Below are 19,918 nucleotides of genomic sequence, written 5' to 3' on the forward strand. Positions count from 1 at the left end.
GCCAAAATGGGAGCAGCTAACTCAAACCCTGCCTATATGCGAGTGCCCAAATTTTAACAACTGTTTCTTTACTGTGGGAGTCAATGGTAGCCAGGTCCAACTGTATAGACATACATTCACATCATGTTGTAGTAATATATGTTTCGGTTTGAATATGCGGTAAAAACGTAAATAGCTAAAAAAAATAAAAAAAATATTCTATGATCCTAGCTTAATTTATACCACAAAACTGACAAAAATGTTACGAATGTAACTCTTTAAGGGGATTTGGTGCTGTAATTGTGACTGTAGCCACAGAACAAGAATTATGCCTTAAATCAAGCATTACCATGACCATCAGCATTACGATAAGTCAACAAATTGAAGCAAAACTAGATGGACACATAAGACCACAAGGGACACAGATTTAGATAATTTGACCTTAAGCAAATGTCGTGGTGAACAAACTCTGACATGTTGCAAAAATCATTTCTCCTAGTCTACTTCTTAAAAATATGTTTTCAGTTTTCCTTCAGAACTACCCTGAAGCATAAGTCTAAGCGTAGATGTCTATCTCTTCCTTGGCTTCTGTGTGTCCAGAGGCTCCAGTATTAGAATGCAGCACAGACAAAGTCTGAAGGAATTACATCCTAAATGTATGTTTAGCTGCCAAGGTGACTTCTTACTATCTATTAGGGCTCTTTCACACCTGCGTTCTTTTCTTCCGGCATAGAGTTCCGTCGTCGGGGCTCTATGCCGGAAGAATCCTGATCAGTTTTATCCTAATGCATTCTGAATGGAGAGAAATCCGTTCAGGATGCATCAGGATGTCTTCAGTTCCAGACCGGAACGTTTTTTGGCCAGAGAAAATACCGCAGCATGCTGCGCTTTTTGCTCCGGCCAAAAATCCTGAACACTTGCCGCAAGGCCGGATCCGGAATTAATGCCCATTGAAAGGCATTGATCCGGATCCGGACTTAAGCTAAACGTCGTTTCGGTGCATTGCCGGATCCGACGTTTAGCTTTTTCTGAATGGTTACCATGGCTGCCAAAACACTAAAGTCCTGGCAGCCATGGTAAAGTGTAGTGGGGAGCGGGGAGCAGTATACTTACCATCCGTGACGTCAGGGCGCCCCACGCGCATGGATGACGTGATCGCATGGCACGTCATCCATGCGCATGGGGCACTCTGACGTCATTCTGGAGCGCCCCGGGAGCCGCACGGACTGTAAGTATACCGCTCCCCACTACTACTATGGCAATCAGGACTTTAATAGCGTCCTGGGTGCCATAGTAACACTGAACGCATTTTGAAGACGGATCCGTCTTCAAATGCTTTCAGTTCACTTGCGTTTTTCCGGATCCGGCGTGTAATTCCGGCAAGTGGAGTACACGCCGGATCCGGACAACGCAAGTGTGAAAGAGGCCTTAGCTGTCAAAAATTTTGGAATGTTTGATAGAACTCCAGACAGAGGTTCATGGAGCAAATGTTAACAGAGTTTTATATCATTACAATTTTAAGTATATGTAATGATTGATTAAAGCCAGCCGTTTAGCTAAAACCTCCTTTGTTTACGTCAGTAAAAACACGTACCGGTGGTCAATTAAAGAGCGCACCAAATGCTTGAAATAACTTCTTTATTAACTTCAACTTTTCTTCATATAACACTGCCGCCTCTGCATCAGATAGTCTATGTACAAAACACGTGTTGAATAAAGTATCACAAAATGGCGGAATGCATAAGATGGTGGTTCAACTGTTCAATATTGTCATTCAACATACAATGGTGGATATATTTCTCTCTTTAGTATCTGTACTCTCACTTTAAGTTATTTAAGCACTTTATGATCTCTCTGAGAGGTATATCTGATCAGAGGTCTAACTAATAGTTCACTTGCTGAATTTGGTCGCAATTTGCAGTATGCAGTTAGCAGTAACTATTTGAAAATTGGTTGAGTATGATCTGGTATGGTTGTATGCAATTTGGATTGCAATATGGAATTTGAATTTGCAATAGTAAACTTTGTAGTTTGCAATTGAATTTGTAGTTTGCAATTGGTGGAACTGTAAGTAAACACACATATAACTGGTTCAGTATACAGTTCTAATCACTATATTAACAGTAGGAACATTATATAACTGTTTTGAATACCTATTTTGGTCTCTCTGCTTCCATAAAACACAGCTCTTAGTGGAGTGAATGTCTGTTCAGTTTCTCTCTCTGGTGAATAATGATTCCAGCAGCTCCTGCTAGGGAATTTCCCACACAACCTGTGTGTGAGGCTGGCTGTAATTGGTCAAAACTCCTGGGCTGTGTGAGGCTGGCTAGGATTGGTCAAGACTCCTACCCAGCAACAACAGTTTAACTCTCTGCTTTCTGTAGTTTCTGCTGTCATTGAGCTTACCTTAGATTATAATAAATCTTAAAGACATATTATCTTTTCTGCTTCTGTGAACACAATATATAACAGTTATATGACATCCAGACATGAAGTTACTGTAAATAACTTTGATTTTGTCTTTAACGCACAAACATAGGAACTATATTAAGGATATTGGCAGGTCTAGCAGTATAAAAATATAAGCTATGTTAGCAACCTAGGACAGGTTTTAGCTGGCCAGCTACAGTCACGGCCAGCTAATTCGTCCTTAATGCGGTCAGAAAGGCCTTCCCAGAACACCTCCAATTGAGCTTCATCATGCCATGTGAGTTTGACCGCTAAGGTACAAAACTGGATTGCGTACTGACCCACAGATGTGAAACCTTGTCTAAGATGCAGCAGTGCTGAGGCAGCGGAGGACTCAAAGACTATCCGGAAGGTAGACAGGAAAGACTGCAGATTAGTCGTTTCTGGACCTCTACGTTTCCAAATAGGGTTCGCCCAGGCAAGGGCCCCATCCAACAGCAGGGACACGATGAAGGCAACCGTGGACCACTCCATGCGGAACCTTTGCCCATATAACTCGAAGTCGATCAGGCACTGATTAAGGAATCCACAACACATTTTTGGATCACCACCGTAGCGAGTAGGCAGCAAGAGTTGCACACCAGAGGCACTCTGATCCCGAATCACCAGTGAAGTCATAGCAGGGGCAGGAGCGACTGGCAACCCTCCAGAGGTAGGAGGAAAGACTGCATCCAGGTGAGCAGGAACATTCTGCATGAACTGCATCAATATGTCTTGTCATTCACTCTGGCGCTTTAATTCCTATAACAGGTCATGAACGACAGCCTTGGGATGACCAGCGGGGTCCATGCCTCAGTGTACTATGACGGAACAGAGGATGTGAAGCCACTGTGCCACTGACTAGCAATACTGCAGAGGGGCGTGACTAAGCAACTATCCAGATTTCACTAGAGCCTCAGATGGTGAGGATAGGCTTGACCATTGGTAGTTGCCAGGGGCTACTCTGGGGTGTAAATCAGTCAGTGACAGCTGGTCCAGGCAGACCAGGAGCTACCTGCGAAGGTACAGACAGTACAGACATAGTGAACCAGGCAGGGTCGTAACCCGGAGCCACAAGACAGGAATCGGAGGATGATGCAGAGACGTAGTCAGGACGAGCAAAGGGTCAAGGCAGGCGGCACAGGAGCAAGGTTAGAAAATCTGAGTCGGCAACAGGAGAGGCGATGCAAGCAGGCTGGGATAGGAGATAAACGAAGTCCAGGAATGAAGCACGAAGTCAGGAACACGAGTGGTAAGCAAGCTCTTTAGCACAAGATTAGGACCTTGACACTAATGGGTCTGGCTAGAGGGCTGAGCTACTAAATTACCTGCAGGAGATCCAAGCAGTGTTCATGTTGAATGGAAGTTGTGGAGCGGAATCTTCAAAGGTAATAATAACCACACAGGCAGAACCCAAAGCTGCAGCAGAGACAGGGAATAACAGACCACGATCACAGATGAGCACGGTGCCTGGAACCGCGGTGGTAAGCAGGGTGACAGCGTCGCACAAAGGACGCTGTTAAATGGACAGCACGTCCATTTTTCACAGTGATCTGTTGCTGCTATGCAAAACTTTAAGCAATGAACGTGATGTTCTTAGTACAAATCTTGATCAAACCACTTCATGGCAACCTCGTTTAAATGAGTCCTTAGTATATTAAGTGCAGGAATGGATGGTGGTTACTGATGCACCTACTCTGCACCCCTACTGCCAGAATAGGACCACTAGTTTTTAATCCATTCTCCGTTGCATATATTCATGGACTTATTACAGCCACAGTTCAGTTTTTAGTTAGGCTTATAATACACAGCAAAAGTTTTCTCCTTGGTGTGTTATATTTTCAAAGACAGATCCTCAGAAATATGCTTGACTCAGGACTTCAAAGCCTTTATTCTCATTACCATCACAAATTTACCAAATCCCTGGCTTGTCTCCTATAATCATGGTATTTAAATAATATTCTCTGTTTGCATTTCAAACACATTTTTACTCCAGCAAACATTTAGTCTAGAGCCAACTTTCCTCCCAGAAATACATACAGATACTGTAGATATTGTTGTACTTATCGCTTATTGCAGTATATTTATCTCATTAAGCAATCTCTTCCTTGCATTATACTACATGGCTTCAATCCTTTTATAAGCTGAAAAAATGTTCCTAGATTTTACTCACCTCTCTCTTTCCAACGACAAATGTATCACCACCTTTACATATTCAGACTTTGCTAAGAATATTCTAGCCTCAATTTAGGCTAATATAGCGGAGAGGAACCTTTTTCCTTTTAGCTGCCAAGACAGTTGCCCATTACTGCTATAGAAAGATCATTCCTGCATTCAAATTGAAAACCAGAAAGGCTGGGTTCCTTATCAATAGAAAATAAATTTTTGCAGACTTGGCAACCATGCATTGATCATGCCTATTGAAAATCTTTAATATTTCATCTCTTTATGATCTGTTACCTATCTGGCTATTGAACTTCCTTACCCATCTGAAGGTTCCCTCCTTGGACCCCTTTCTTTGTTGCCTTCTTATCTCCATTTGTTTTGTTTTAGACTCAGCTTATTTTTCACTTGTAATGGCAGTCAGAGGTGGTGACTGTGGCTTTTACCCCCTTCCTAAAGGTGGCCATACACATAAGATAGAAGTTGGTTGACGGTCGAACAGCAGTTGAACAAACATCTGGAAAATGGCTGTACAAATTTTAGTTCATGTTGGCTATTACAGTAAGTTTTTCAAATTGCCCATACACGTTCAATGAATACGGGTGAAAGATATTTCCGAGAACGTTCTTTCAAGGAGAAATCTTTAGTTCATGAATGATTTTTCTTTGAACGAAAAATAGTTAAAACATAAATATTAACAGGCACTTTTTAACACTTGGTATATGTCAAGAAGAAAAGACCACATTATTCCTGTAGCCTATGATGATAATGATGATGAGATTCTTTTTGGAACCAAATCAAAGTATTACATAAAGCAACAAACCAACTACCTGATATATTGCTATTCTTCTAAATGATTCCTTTGTTAGTGGGAGTAATTGGAAAAGGACTTTAAAGGGGTTATCCCATGATTAATGTAAAAAATAAAAATCTGTTATCATATATGTCAGTCTCTTTCTGACAACCTTAGAACCAGACCTGTACATCCCATGGATTCCGAGATATACCCATTCATTGCTCTGCTAGATTTATTTCAAGCTGGCAGCTTAAGGGTGTGTCCTTTCTGCTACAGCTGGTGGCAGTTAGGATAGAACTAAGCATGTGCTTCCATCTCAATGAGCAGGACAGAGAAATTAGAGCAACACAACAGCAGGTGGCGCTATACAGATAGATTTAACCCTTTGGCTACCGGAGGCTTTTTCGTTTTTGTGTTTTCATTTTTCTTCCCTATTTTCCGTGAGACATAACTTTTTTTGGGTCACATAGCTGTATGAGGGCTTATTTTTTGCGTGACAAGTTGTACTTTCTAATGCCACCATTAATTATGGCATAAAATGTTGTGGGAAGTGGTAAAAAAATTCCAAATGGGGTGGAATTGGAAAAAAAAAATGCAATTCCCATGGTGTTCTGTTTACAGCAAAACTGACCCATGCCCTTAATTCTCTGGGTCAGTGCGATTACAACCATACCCCATATGTATAGGTTGTTTATGTCTAAATAGTGTAAAAATACATTTAAACGTTGAGATTTTTTTTTTATTCTGACCCCCATAACTTTTTTTATACCTATGTCTATTGAGCTGTTTAGGGGCTCATTTTTTTGCGGAACAATCTGTACATTTAATTGATACTATTTTGGAGTATGCGTGACTTTGTGATCACATTTTATTAAAAAAATTTGGGTAAGAGAAGCAATGAAAAAAAGGCAAATCTGCCATTTTGACCCTTCTTTCCGTTACGCCATTCGCTGTATTGGAATTTTTTTTCTGTTTTAATAATATGGGCATTTTTGGTCATGGTGATACCCATGATGTTTATATTTATTGTTATTTAGGTATTTATTTTTTAATTATACGGAAAGGGGGGTGATTTAAACTTTTATATATTTTTTATTTTTGATATATTTTAAATTTAATTTTATTTTATGTGATCATTATGTGCCTCATAAGCTTTTAACATTTTTTTTATTTTTTTTATTTTGGTTTATCAGGAATTTATTATCAACTTATTTTGCTCACTTTTGCTAATTTCTTATCCTGGCCTGCCATCTGGTGGTCAAAATAAGAATTGCAGTCTGAATACTGTTAGCCTACTCAGTAAGGCTACCAGTATTCAGGGCAACTACCTATGCCCGGATTGGACACACGGGGCATAGGTAGGAGGCATTTAGGTGCCGTGATCTCACTTGATCACAGCATCTAAAGCATTTAATTACCGCGATCGGCATTATTGCCGGTCACAGTAATTAGCCACAGGTCTCTGCTGTGTGAAACAGCAGAGATCTGCCGGCCATGATGCCCGATGCATGTGCGAGTGGGAGTCATGTTTACACATCGCATGTACGGCGCTAGTAGCCTAAGGGTTAAGGAGGACCTTTCACCGCTCCTGACATTCCTGTTTTAATAGCTTCATGCATTCACCATGTAAGGACAATTCTGGAGCAGGTCTGGGTACCACATTCAGTTTTTTATCACTCGCGATAAAAACTGAACAATGGAACGCAATTGCAGTCAAAACTGACTGAAATTGCATACCGACTCGCGCGGGTTTGCCGCAATGCACCCGGGACGCATCCTGAGCCAAAACATGATGCCAGTGTGAACCCAGCCTAAGAATAGAGGCTCCAGAATTGTTATTACATGGGGAATGCATGAAGCTATTAAAATATGCATGTCAGGAGCAGTGAAAGGTCCTCTTTAAGTGAATAACTCTGTGGCTATACTACATTTAATTGCATGCAATTACAAAAGCATTCAATTTCAGGTGCTGGTTTGAAAAATACACCATTTTCATTCGTGGGACAACCCCTTTAAGTGTTTTTTAGGGAATTGTATATTTCTTGCTGATGTCCTGCAGAAGCTGTCAGCAGTTTAAGAATTCAGGTTGCCATAGACATGTTCTTAACAGCTCCTGCAGAGAAAGTAGTGGGAATCTGCCATTTTTGAGTAACCTGTAGGTTTCTATGAGAATGCTTCCTTTTGGAAAAAGGAGCATCTTCAATCATAAGTGGATCCAAATTAAAACGTCATTGTAAGGGGATGTTCACATGACAGATTTTGAAAACATGGTGATTTTCCGTGCGGTTTTGGTGTGGTTTTTGACAGTTTTTCTTTCAGGTTCCCATTCATTTCAATGGGAGAATCAGCGTGGATTTCGGTCCATGGCAGAGCATGCTGGGAAAAAAAGGAAGTTCTGCCTCCCATTAAAATAAATGAGAGGCTGTTTAGATGCATTTTTAGGAGAGGTTTCTGTGCGGAAAATGGATAAAAAACAGTGTTAAAAACTTTGTGTGAATGGGCCCTAATATTGTTGGAAACAGAGGGAGATGTCCCAATGCCATGCTTACAGGGTCAGTGGTACTTTGGCCTGTATTCTGTTACATATCTACAAGGACTGATGTTTCAGGCAATTATCAGGAAGGCATTAAACGCTCCCGATAACTGCCTGATTGACGGCAGAGAGCAGCATTTATATGCAGCAATTGCCTCCTCTGTATGGACATGCGATAACTACAGCAATTGCTTGTCCCTATAGAAAATCATTGTTTCTGGGCTGCAGATCCCTACTTACACAGAAAGAATGAATTTGGGTTCCAGCCAAAAGACCTGATCACCCGAAGAATGCTCATTTCCAATAATTGGCCTGATTATTGGCCTGACTGTTGGCCCATGTAAAAGGACCATTACATGAACAAGAATTTCACAAAGGATGCTCTAGTGAATTACCGTGGTGGTAGCGGTTGAAGTGGTGCTGCTCCGAGAACCCCACATCTGTTGAAACTGCACTCTAATTTCAGCAAAGGTCTCAATAATGACAGCAATGAAGACATTCTAAAGAAATAAAAGTTATTAGAGAGTTAAGATGGAGAGAACAGGCATTTGCTTAATGCTAGCAGACGTAATGAATATATTCCAGGCAATAAATTATACAATACCTTAACAAGCCAAGCAAGGAAGAAAATGAGGGTAATGAAGTAGAAATAGGAGCGCCATCTGGGGAAACTGTCAATTGCTCTGTACATAAGGAAAACCCACCCTTCCTGAGAGGCAGCTTCATATACGGTAAAGATGCTGGTTCCTGGAGGAGAGAAATAGGTTTTTCAGAAACTAGGCAGCGGTGGTATCCTAGGATACAATGCACTGATGATATTCCTTCCACAGAAAGCCTATCGTGCAGCATGACTCACAGTCTGGATAATGCATTCAATGTCTATCCGACATATATGGCAGAAAACACTACTCGTGAACACTTCAAAAATGTACTGAATCCTGGATGTATAGGCGGTAATAGAGAATGATTATTGCTTAATGGCAAACTGCTTAATAATCTTCTACACGCATTACAGAAAGTGTATTTCAAAAAGGATTACTTCTCTTCAAATAAATGTTCACAGCCTTGAAATTTGCAATGTGGATAACAAAAACCTATAGGTGACAGTAGCTCTTCGGATGGGAAATGCAAAGATTCCCAGTGCATCTCGTCTGTCATTTCAGTGCCTTGTTCCTCATAGTCAAGGGAGCTGTGAAGATTGTTCTGTGTTGCGAAGGGGGGGTGTTGATGAAGAAGATAATGGCGAGGATGACACAAATGACAGTATACTCAAAGAATAAAAAAATACAAAATCATGAATTTATGTTTGACATTTTCCTTTATAGGATGTGTAGCAATGCTTTTAGACTAGCTATAGGAAATGAAAAATTCGGGCCCTACACCAGTCAATGACAGCAATAGTGATGAGCGGGAGGTGCCATATTCGATTCAATATTCGCCTTATATTCGTCGAAATCGAATATTCGGCATTATTCTATTTATTGCGAATAATATGCGATTTAATTATTCGCGTATTGCAAGTTTAACTGTATAAGGCAACTTTCCTATTGGTTAGCTATCTAGAATTAACAAAGATAACGAATATAGCGCTATATTCTCTATATTCGTTAATTCTAGCAAGCCATAGGAAAGTTGCCTGTGGACAGCTCTAAGTTGGATTCGCAATGCGAGAATATTACTTTGCCACTTTTTGCAATAAATAGAATAATGACTCAGTATTTTATTTATTGCAAAATATAGGCAAAGTAATATTCTCGCATTGCGAATCCAACTTAGAGCTGTCCACAGGCAACTTTCCTATGGCTTGCTAGAATTAACGAGTATAGAGACTATAGCGCTATATTCGTTATCTTCGTTATTTGTATTCTACGAATATTCGCTATATTGATATATATTCTTGTTTTAGAATATGACGAATATTCAAAAAAATTGCAATATAGCGAATATTCGTAACATACACATATAGACTGCAATTTAGCTAATATAATGCTATAACCTTTTTTTTAAAGTTGTAATTTTTCTTTAAATCTGAAGTTCATAAGAGAAAAAAGTTATGACTATGAAAAAAAGTTTATAGCGCTATATTACCTAAATTGCAGTCTATATGTGTATTTTACGACTATTCGCTATATTGCTATATATTCAAAACGAAGTTATATATATATATTTTTTTAAACAATTTATGTGTACTGTTATTCCACTTTGGCATACTCCTCCCCGACAAGCGTCCATGTCACCATGGGAACACCTGTGGGTTAGAATATACCATCGGATCTGAGTTTTCACGATCGCAGGGAAAACTCAGATCCGATAGTATATTCTAACCCACAGGCGTTCCCAAGGTGACGGGGACGCTTGTCGGGGAGGAGTATGCGAACAACTGATTGAAAAAAAAAATGCCAATATTCTAATTAACGAATATATTCCCTATATTGCTATATATTTGTTTTTTAGAATATTCGTCATTTTTTTTTCCATATGAAAACATGATTCCTTCCTGCTTAAGTTGCTTGTGGGCTAATGACTCATTGGCCCACAAGCAAGAAGCAGTGAGGAATCATGTTTTTAGATGTAAAAAAATGAAGACTATTCGATATAGCAAATATATAGCACTATATTCAAAAATATTCGCAAATTCTTGAAGTTGCGATATTCGCAAAAAAAAATTTGCTTTTCGAATATTCGCAATAAAAATTAGCGATTAGAATATTCGCAATTACCCTATTAATTAGGGCATGGTACTAGCCTGTGCAGGGAAGATGTTTTACATAGTACTAACTATCTTTTAGGTGACACCTAGGGCTATTTATTAATAAGTTTTAATGGATTTTTGTTCCCTTTTTTTTAGTTTTATTTGGGGAAAACTGCAAAATATGTAAAAAAGTTTTTTTTTTTTCAAACTATAGCTGTCTATTCTTTAAATATGCAAATAACGTATGCGGGCAATAAAGTCAATGATTAAACTGGGTTCCCTATTTTATGTTGGCGTTTTGATATATAATACATATAGTTTTGCATGCATTGGGGGTTTATGGTGATGGTTTCGGTTGGTTTGGGCATTTTTTTGGTCTTTTATTTGCATATTATTATATGTTACTTAATTTTTTAATATATTTTTGGCTTATAATATGTACCCCAAGAAGTAATTAAAAGACATCTCAGGGACACACTTTCCACCTTTCCACTATAACCTGGGCATCTAAAGAGTCCCAGTTTCAGTGTCAAACAGCTCCCCGTGGGGGCATAGTACACATGCTGAGCTGATCAGGGTCTGCTAAGACCCAGCAGTTCTGTTCTGCCCTAAACACCCAGCAATCACACAGCTGCTTCCTCTAATCACTAATAAACTGTTTCTGTCTTCTCCTCAGGGTCCCCATCTGGGGAGCTGTCCTTCTCCTGTTAGAGTGTAGGAGCAGGGGCTTTAATCCCATGTTGTAGATTGTAAACTCTTGCAAGCAGGGCCCTCATTCCTCTTGTTTTAATTATTATTAGATAATCATTTCTTCAGTGAAAACCTTCAAAAGACACCTGAAAACCCACCTCTTCAGACCAGCCTACAACCTACAGTGACCCTGCTGCTGCTATATCGCTATGACCAGCTTTACCCTCACCTACTGTGTCCTCCTCCCATACCTTGTAGATTGTAAGCCCTCATGGGCAGGGCCCTCTCTCTTTCTGTATCAGTTTGTAACTAGTCTTGTTCATGCATAGTGCAACTGTCTGTCTTATGTATGTGCACCCCTTATCATATGTATAGCGCCATGGAACGAATGGCGCTTTAATAAATTATAATAATAATAATCATTGACTTGTTCGTTGCAGTGTAATGTCCGATATTGTTTGCACATGAACCCTCTGACTGTAAAGTGCTGAGGAACATGTTGGCGTTATATAAAGATTATTGTTATGTGCAGCACTACAGATTAAACCCCACCACCAAGCACTGTACATGTATACTTATCGGAAGAAAAAGGATAGAAAAATGAGTCAGATAAATTGCTATTGCAGACCCATTTCTTTCACTTTAGTAGGTTTGCAGGGTTGTAGCATATTGTAATGTAATTACAGACCCTATTCAATAAATTGATCTGTGAATAGGTAATACAGAATCATAATGGGTAAGTCCATTATTTTGAGGGTGAGACCACATGGTGTAGCCACTGGCAACCACATGTGGCTGTGGCTTAGCCATGTATGTTCAGCCACACCATGTGGTCTCACTCTAATGATGTAAACCTGTGTTTTCTGAACATTTTCAAATACAGGCACATATTCAGGAAAAAAATAGGTAAAAAATAGGAGGAGGAGACAGGTTACAGAAAACTGTAAAAACAGCCCTAAAATTATATTTTGTAAAAAATAAGTAGATAATAAAAACTATATAAATTTGGTATTATAATAGTTAGAAAAACGACGTCTTATTCACACAGTCAGTGTTTGGTCAATGATTTCTATCAGTGATTTTGAGCCAAAACCAGGTGCGGCTCCAAACACAAATCAGGTACAGACCTTTCCCTTATACCTTATGTCTGTGGAGGCTCCAATCCTGATCCTGATTTTGGCTCACAATTACTGATGGAAATCAATAACCAAAACATGGACGTGTGAATAAAGTCTGATAATTCACTAGGATGCAAAAAAATTTTTTTTTATTCTCTTACCCGCTAGAAAGGTACTTTATGTAATCTGTAGTGAATGTAATCTTCCTACCAGTGTCTGTATGTGTGAGTTATACCCTCCCTTCTGTTTCTCAGCTGTGTCATGTGACCAACAATCAGACTTTCCAAATAACACAGCATCAGTGGTGTAGCTAGAAATGACTGGGCCCAAAAGCAAATTTTTGAATGGGGGCCCCCTCCCCCAGTAATTTTTTCGCAACCCCTTCCTTTCATTATGCCCCCATTCCTGTGGCTAGTAAAGATCACTCTCTCAGGCCAGGCCCGGCAGCTGTTCCATCCACTTTCTACACTGTCTATACTGCCACTGTATATAATTTCATTGTGTAATACTGTCGAGGGGGCCCTGACAAAATCTTTTAGTCCTCCTTCTCCTGGATGGGCCCCTTCTGGGTCAGGGCCCCAAAGCAGCCGCTTCCCCTATAGCTATGCCCCAGCACAGCATCTTATGTGTAGACAGGTAGTAAGTTTCTCTGTGTATTTCTATGAGAGCCTCAATGTCAGTCTCATAGGAATAAATAGAGAAGTAACCGACTTCCTGTCCTGTGTCCGTTGGAGATCAGAGAGATGGTCACATGGCATGGCTAAAAATAAGGGAGGGGATAGCTCAAAAACACAGTCACTGATGAGGAGATTACATTCACTACAGATTACATCATATACATTTGTAGCAGGCTAGAGAATAAAACTTTTTGCGGGAGTTTTTCTTCAAGTATAGACTATCGCTATCTGATCGGTGGGGGTCAGACACCTTGCACAGACATCGAACAGCTCTTCAGTACCTCTGGCATTGAAAGCCATCCCCAGAACTATACAGCTTCATCCACTATGCATTGGAAAAGCTGGCTGCTGCAGTATGACTCTCATTTCCACAGGGCTACTGTAGAATATCTGGACTTTACAGGTTCGGCGTTTGGGCAGTGAGGAAGCCCGTTATGGATTCCGTTATAACAGAATATAACAGAATATAACAGAATATAACAGAATATAATACAATGTATTATAGAAGCAATAAGAGGATTACATTTCAAAGTCTCCTCCCTTGTAAGACTAAGAAATGGTAAAAATAAAAGTGGAATAAAGTTTTAGTTAACAAAAAAAGTTAAAAAATACATCCTTTTCCATGGAAAATAAATGCTTTTCAACGAAAATTTGTAACGATCTGCACTACACAATTATCAAATAATTTATCTTGCATGTGGAATGATATAAAAAATAACTACCGAAAACAGAACTGCTCTTTTTTGCTTATTTATCACCAAAAAATGTACCCCAAAAAGATATCAATGAAAACTACAAGTTTTCCTGCAAAAATCAAGACATCCACCAGCTACAGATGGAGGAAAATGGAAGCAAAAACTTTTTTGTTTGGAAAAAAAGTTTTTTTGTTGTGCAAAAGTAGTAAAATGTAAACATTTGGTATCACTGTAATCATATTGACCCAGAGAATAAAGTTATCGTGTGCCCTTAATTTTTTAATTAACCCCTTCAGGACCCTGTCATTTTTCACCTTAAGGACCAGGCAATTTTTTGCAAATCTGACATGTGTCACTTTATGTGGCGATAACTTTAAAACGCTTTTAATTATCCAGGCCACTCTGAGACTGTTTTCTCATCACATATTGTACTTCATACAGATATAAATAGATAAAATATCCCAGGGCGCAAGAATCCAGTCCAGATAGTAATAGTAAATAGACACGTATTTATTGCAGAAGAACAACGCGTTTCGGGGAGTAGTTCCCCTTCATCAGGTACATAACACTGCATATGAAATCACATAAACACAGAGCATTTAAATACACTCAAAAAAACCGCCAAAATGGAAAAGTGGGCGGGGCTAAGAAAAGGGGTGTATTTAAATGCTGTGTGTTTATGTGATTTCATATGCAGTGTTATGTACCTGATGAAGGGGAACTACTCCCCGAAACGCGTTGTACTTCTGCAATAAATACGTGTCTATTTACTATTACTATCTGGACTGGATTCTTGCCCCCTGGGATATTTTATCTATTTATATCTGTATCCTACCACTTCTTGGAGACTTCAGGGATCTCCGACAAGAAGTCATCCCTCCGCGGCTGCAGATCCACCAGTGAACCGTGACTCCATCGCAGTCATTGACAAGCTTTTACTAGAGTTGTGCCTACAAATAGCACAACCACAAAAGGTGAGCCCTGTACTGGAACCATTTATTTTATCAGTCTACCAACGGTATTACCCTATGGTGCGCCCTGCTTTGTTTTTAACAGCATAAAGTAAATCCTGTGGATCCATATTGTACTTCATGACAGTGGTAAATTTGAGTCAAAATATTTCATTTTTAAATATAAAAAAATACAAAATTTACCAAAATGTTTTTAAAAATAGCTGCTTTTAAAACACATAGTGATACCTCCTAAAATAGTTATTACTTTACATTCCCCATATGTCTACTTCATGTTTGAATTAGTTTGTAAATGGTATTTCCTTTTTTTGGGACATTAGAAGGCTTAGAAGTTTAGAAGCAAATCTTAACATTTTTAAGAAAATTTCCAAACCCCAATTTTTTATGATGCTCAGGTGTGAAGTCACTTTGTGAGGATTACATAATAGAAACCACCCATAAGTGGCATTTAAGAAACTACACCCCTCAAAGTATTCAAAACTGATTTACAGACTTTGTTAACCCTTTAGGTTTTCCACAAAAATTAAAGGAAAATGTAGATGAATCTTCAGAATTTCACTTTGTTGGCAGATTTTCCATTTTAATAAATTTTTCCAGTAACAAAGCAAGGGGTAACAGCCAAACAAAACTCAATATTTATTACCCTGATTCTGTAGCCTACAGAAGCACCCCACATGTGGTTGTAAATTGCTGCATGGGCACACTGCAGGGCGCAGAAGGAAAGGAATGCCATATGGTTTTTGGAGGGCAGATTTCCCTAGGATAATTTTAAGTTGCCATATCACATTTGAAGACCCCCTGATGCACACCTAGAGTAGAAACTCAAAAAGTAACCCCAGTTTGGAAACTACATCCCTCAATGTATTCAAAACTGATTTTGCTAACTTTGTTAACCCTTTAGCTGTTTCACAAGAATTAAAGAAAAATATAGATGAAATTTCATCATTTCACTTTTTGGGCAGATTTTCCATTTTAATCCATTTTTTTCTTGATATTAAAAGCAAGGGTTAACAGCCAAACAAAACTCAATATTTATTGCCCTGATTCTGTAGTTTACAGAAACACCTAATTTGTGACCATAAACCGTTATATGGGCATACGGCATGGCACAGAAGGAGAGGCATGCCATATGGTTTTATGAAGGCAGATTTCACGGGGATAATTTTAAATTGCCATGTCGCATTTAAAGACCCCAAAAAAGTGACCCCATTTTGGAAACTACGGGATAAGGCGGCAGTTTTATTGGTACTATTTTAGGGTACATATCATTTTTGGCTGCTCTTATATTGGTTGCTGGATTGCACTTTTTTTTTGAGGCAAGGTAACAAAAAATAGCTGTTTTGGTACAGTTTTTATTTTTTGTTTTGTACAATGTTTATCTGACAGGTTAGATCATGTGCTATTTTTATACAGCAGATTGTTATGGATGCGGCAATACCGAATATGACTATTGTTTGTTGCAGTTTTACATAATAAATCATTTTTGAAAATGTTTCCATATTCTGAAAGCCATAGTTTATTTTTTATTTTTTTGGGCAACTGTCTTATGTCGCTTGATATTACACTTTTTTGTGATGTAAGGTAACAAAAAATTGCTTTTTTAACAACGTTTTTATTTTTATGGTATTCACCTTAAGGGTTAGGTCATGTGATATTTTAATAGACCTAGTTGTTACGGGCACGGCGAAACCTAATATGTATGCTTTTTTATTTAAGTTTTTCACAATAAAAGTTTTAAACAAATACAAATTTTGGGGTGCGTATGACTTTCTGATCGCTTGGTATTGCACTTTTTGTGATAAGGTGACAAAAAAAGATTGTTTTAGCAGTTGTTTTTTTTTGCGGCATTCAGGTTAGGGGGTGGATCTTGATATGAAAGCACAATGAAATTCCAGCTAAAATCTTCGTCTTTTATTCAGGCAGTAGACATATAAACAGGACATCCACCCACAAGTGCAGCAACCTTAAGGGGGTGGATCATGTGATATTTTTGTCGTTATGGACAAATTAAATTTTTTTTTTCTTGAAACTTAATTTTTTTAATCATGAAAAACACTTTTTTTAACTTTTTATTTTTGTTCCACTCTGGTACTTCAACTTCCTGGGTCTTATCCCCTCTTCAATGCATTACAATACAACATGTATCATAATTAATTGGCTGTCAGCTTTTATGCTGACAGCCTGCCTATGAGACCCAGCCTAAGGGCTGGATCTCACAGGCTTCTGTAGAAGGCAAGCTCTGATGCCTATAGAAGGCATCGGGTTTGCCATCTCTGCCATCTGGTCCCCGGCACTGCAGCTCGAGACTAGATGGGAAAGTGGGGGGCCCCCGTTCCCTCCACGAACCCTCTGCATACCGTGGTCAGCTTTGACCGTGGCATACAAGTGATTAATATGCCAGCATCGGTGGCATGTACGGCGCTAGTCGTTAAGTCACGTTCACCAGCGCCGTACATGTACCGAGAGGGTGCTTAAGGGGTTAAGTGAATATCACAAAATATACAACATAAAAACTCAATGGCGGTATTGATATGTTTTTTTTTCCATCCCCCAGAATGAATTAAAACTTAATCAAAAAGTCACGTGCACCTTCAAAATGGTGCTATTAAAAACAACATATTATCCTGCAAAAAAACAAGCCCTCATGCGGCTACATCGATGGAAAAGTAAATAAGTTATAGCTTTTGGAATGCAATGATGAAACAATTAAGAAAAAAAAATTGCTTGGTCACTAAGACCCAAAACAGGCTGGTCACTTAGGGGTTCAAGTAAAAGGTACATTGTGGTACCAAAAAAGATTATTAAACCATTGGTTATTTAGTGTATATTTAAATGGCTTTTGGGCAGTACAAACACTTTTAAAATGCAGGTAATTGAGCAGTCAATTCAATTAAATGGTTAGAAAATCATCACTACTTCCAATCGTTTGGTACAAACAGTGCCTTCACTGGTAAATAGGCAAGATGAAACATATTCATTTGTTCCAGTCTCAGTTACGTACAAACTGTTCTCCTTGAATCAACCATAAGAAAGAAAGAAAGAAAGAAGAGTTTGGAAAAAAAGTTATCTACTACAATGATTAGCAAAACTTGATGTACTGCCCTAAAAACAAGTAGATCATATAATTTAAAGATTATAAAACCATTGTGTGGCTTAAAAAGGAAGGAAAATGAGCAGAATACATATCTGCAGTTCACAGGTATTAGAACACAATAAGAAAACAGAAACGCAAATGATATTTTTAATGCAAAATGGATAGCTGCTCAATATATAACAGCTTTCTATTCACAAACTAATTTATTCTCTCATTCAAAGACTGCATTACATAATGTCTTCTGTTTCAATTATCTTCAGATTTATTATTCTTGTACAGGATTTATTTACATTGATAGAACAGAAATATCTACTGTTATCTACATTTACCTCAATGAATAAAGCATTAAAAAACTTGAATTAACAAACTGGATGTAACTTTTAATAAGGGTTCCTTCAGCTTATGCCTCCTTGAACCTTATTTAAAGGAGTTGGCCGATCTCACACATTGGTGCCATATCACTAGGATATGCACCAATGACAGATAGGTGCTAGTCCCACCTTTGGGACCCGTACCCATCTCTAGAATGGGGCCCCCAAAGTGAACGAGGGTGCACTGTGCAAGTGCAGCCACCCTCCCTTCACTTCTATGGGAGTGCCGAAAATAGAGGTGAATGGAATGGTGGTTGCGCTTGTGCAGTGCGCTCTCCATTGCACTTTTTTTTAGAACTCCCATAGAAGTAAATGGAGAACACATCACACATGAGCGGTGCTCTCTCCTTCACTCTGGTGGCCCTGTTCTAGAGATAGTTGGGACCCAACCCTATCTTAGATTGGTGGCATATCCTAGCAATATGCCACCAATGTATGAGATGGGTTAACCTCTTTAGCCCCTTAGTGACCACCCATACACCTTCTTATGGCAGTCACTAAGGGGCCTTAGGCTAGACCAGCAAGAACGCAAATCTGGTCTGTTTAACCCCTTACATGCCACAGGAAATGGTGCCTGCCGCATGTAAGTGGTGACAGAGGAAGCGGACTCCCAAACCATTCAATTAAATAAAATTCCAATAGAAAAAATATGCTTTTCAATGGACAAAAAAATTGCAAAAATAAAATCTTCCCCACATGTTTAATATCGCCGCGTCCATAACAACACACACTACACAAATATCATGTAAATCATCCCCTATACTGAATGCCATGACTGTATTTTGTATCGCTGCAATTGTACTGACCCAGAGAATAATGATATTATGTTATTTATTCCGAAAATGAATGCCGCAAAAACTCATTGGCAGTATTGCTCTTTTTTCCCCATCTCCCTCCCAGAGATAGTTAATAAAAATTATCAGAAAGTTATGTGTACCCCAAAATGGTACGATTAAAAACTACAACTACGTTTCCCTTTCCTTGGGAATTTTTTTTCATGGTTTCCCCTGGATTCGAACGAGTGACCATTCGCTTGGGAATCAACTTAATAACACACTGAGCTATTAGGAAACATGAGAGCAGGTTGTAATTTGTAGTATACAAGAAGAAAAAGATTGTTCCATCAAAAGGAGCAAAACAGTAACAATGCCGTTACATAACAAGTATCATATGCTAAATAGTTGCAAGTCCAGCTTATGTATGAGATTGCCAAGATGATTGTCTATAGCAGTGGTGCCCAACCATTTCTCGTCTGAGGGCCGCACTAGACATGGTATAAATTTTGCGGGCCGGAACCAGGTAGCTTTGCCAGAAAGAAATGCAAACACTGTGAGGGGGCACGTGCGAGCGTTACTATTGTGGAGGGGAAAATATCTGGGCATTTTTACTGTGAAGGGGGCATATGTGAGCATTAATACTGTGAAGGGGGCACATCTGGGCATTACCCCTGTGAAGGGGGCACATCTGGGCATTATTACTGTGAAGGGGTCACATCTGGGCATTACCCCTGTAAAGGGGGCACATCTGGGCATTACTACTGTGAAGGGGCACATCTGGGCATTACCCCTGTGAAGGGGGCATATCTGGGCATTACCCCTGTGAAGGGGGCACATATGGGCATTACCCCTGTGAAGGGGGCACATCTGGGCATTACCACTGTGAAGGGGGCACATATGGGCATTACCCCTGTG

General features: G+C 39.2%; 1 protein-coding gene across 2 annotated transcripts in view; it reads right to left on the minus strand.

Moving 5' to 3' along the window:
- Positions 1 to 19,918, minus strand: part of NALCN (sodium leak channel, non-selective) — a 759,765-nt gene that overhangs the window by 470,996 nt on the left and 268,851 nt on the right. For both annotated transcript variants that reach the window (XM_044284936.1, XM_044284935.1), the window contains 2 exons: positions 8,524 to 8,666; positions 8,315 to 8,419 (listed from right to left, as the gene is read on the minus strand). In XM_044284936.1, coding sequence (XP_044140871.1) covers positions 8,315 to 8,419; positions 8,524 to 8,666 — 248 coding nt within the window. The remainder of the gene's footprint in view (positions 1 to 8,314; positions 8,420 to 8,523; positions 8,667 to 19,918) is intronic.

Source organism: Bufo gargarizans, chromosome 3, assembly GCF_014858855.1.
Source record: "Bufo gargarizans isolate SCDJY-AF-19 chromosome 3, ASM1485885v1, whole genome shotgun sequence".
NCBI classification, from domain to species: Eukaryota; Metazoa; Chordata; class Amphibia; order Anura; family Bufonidae; genus Bufo; species Bufo gargarizans.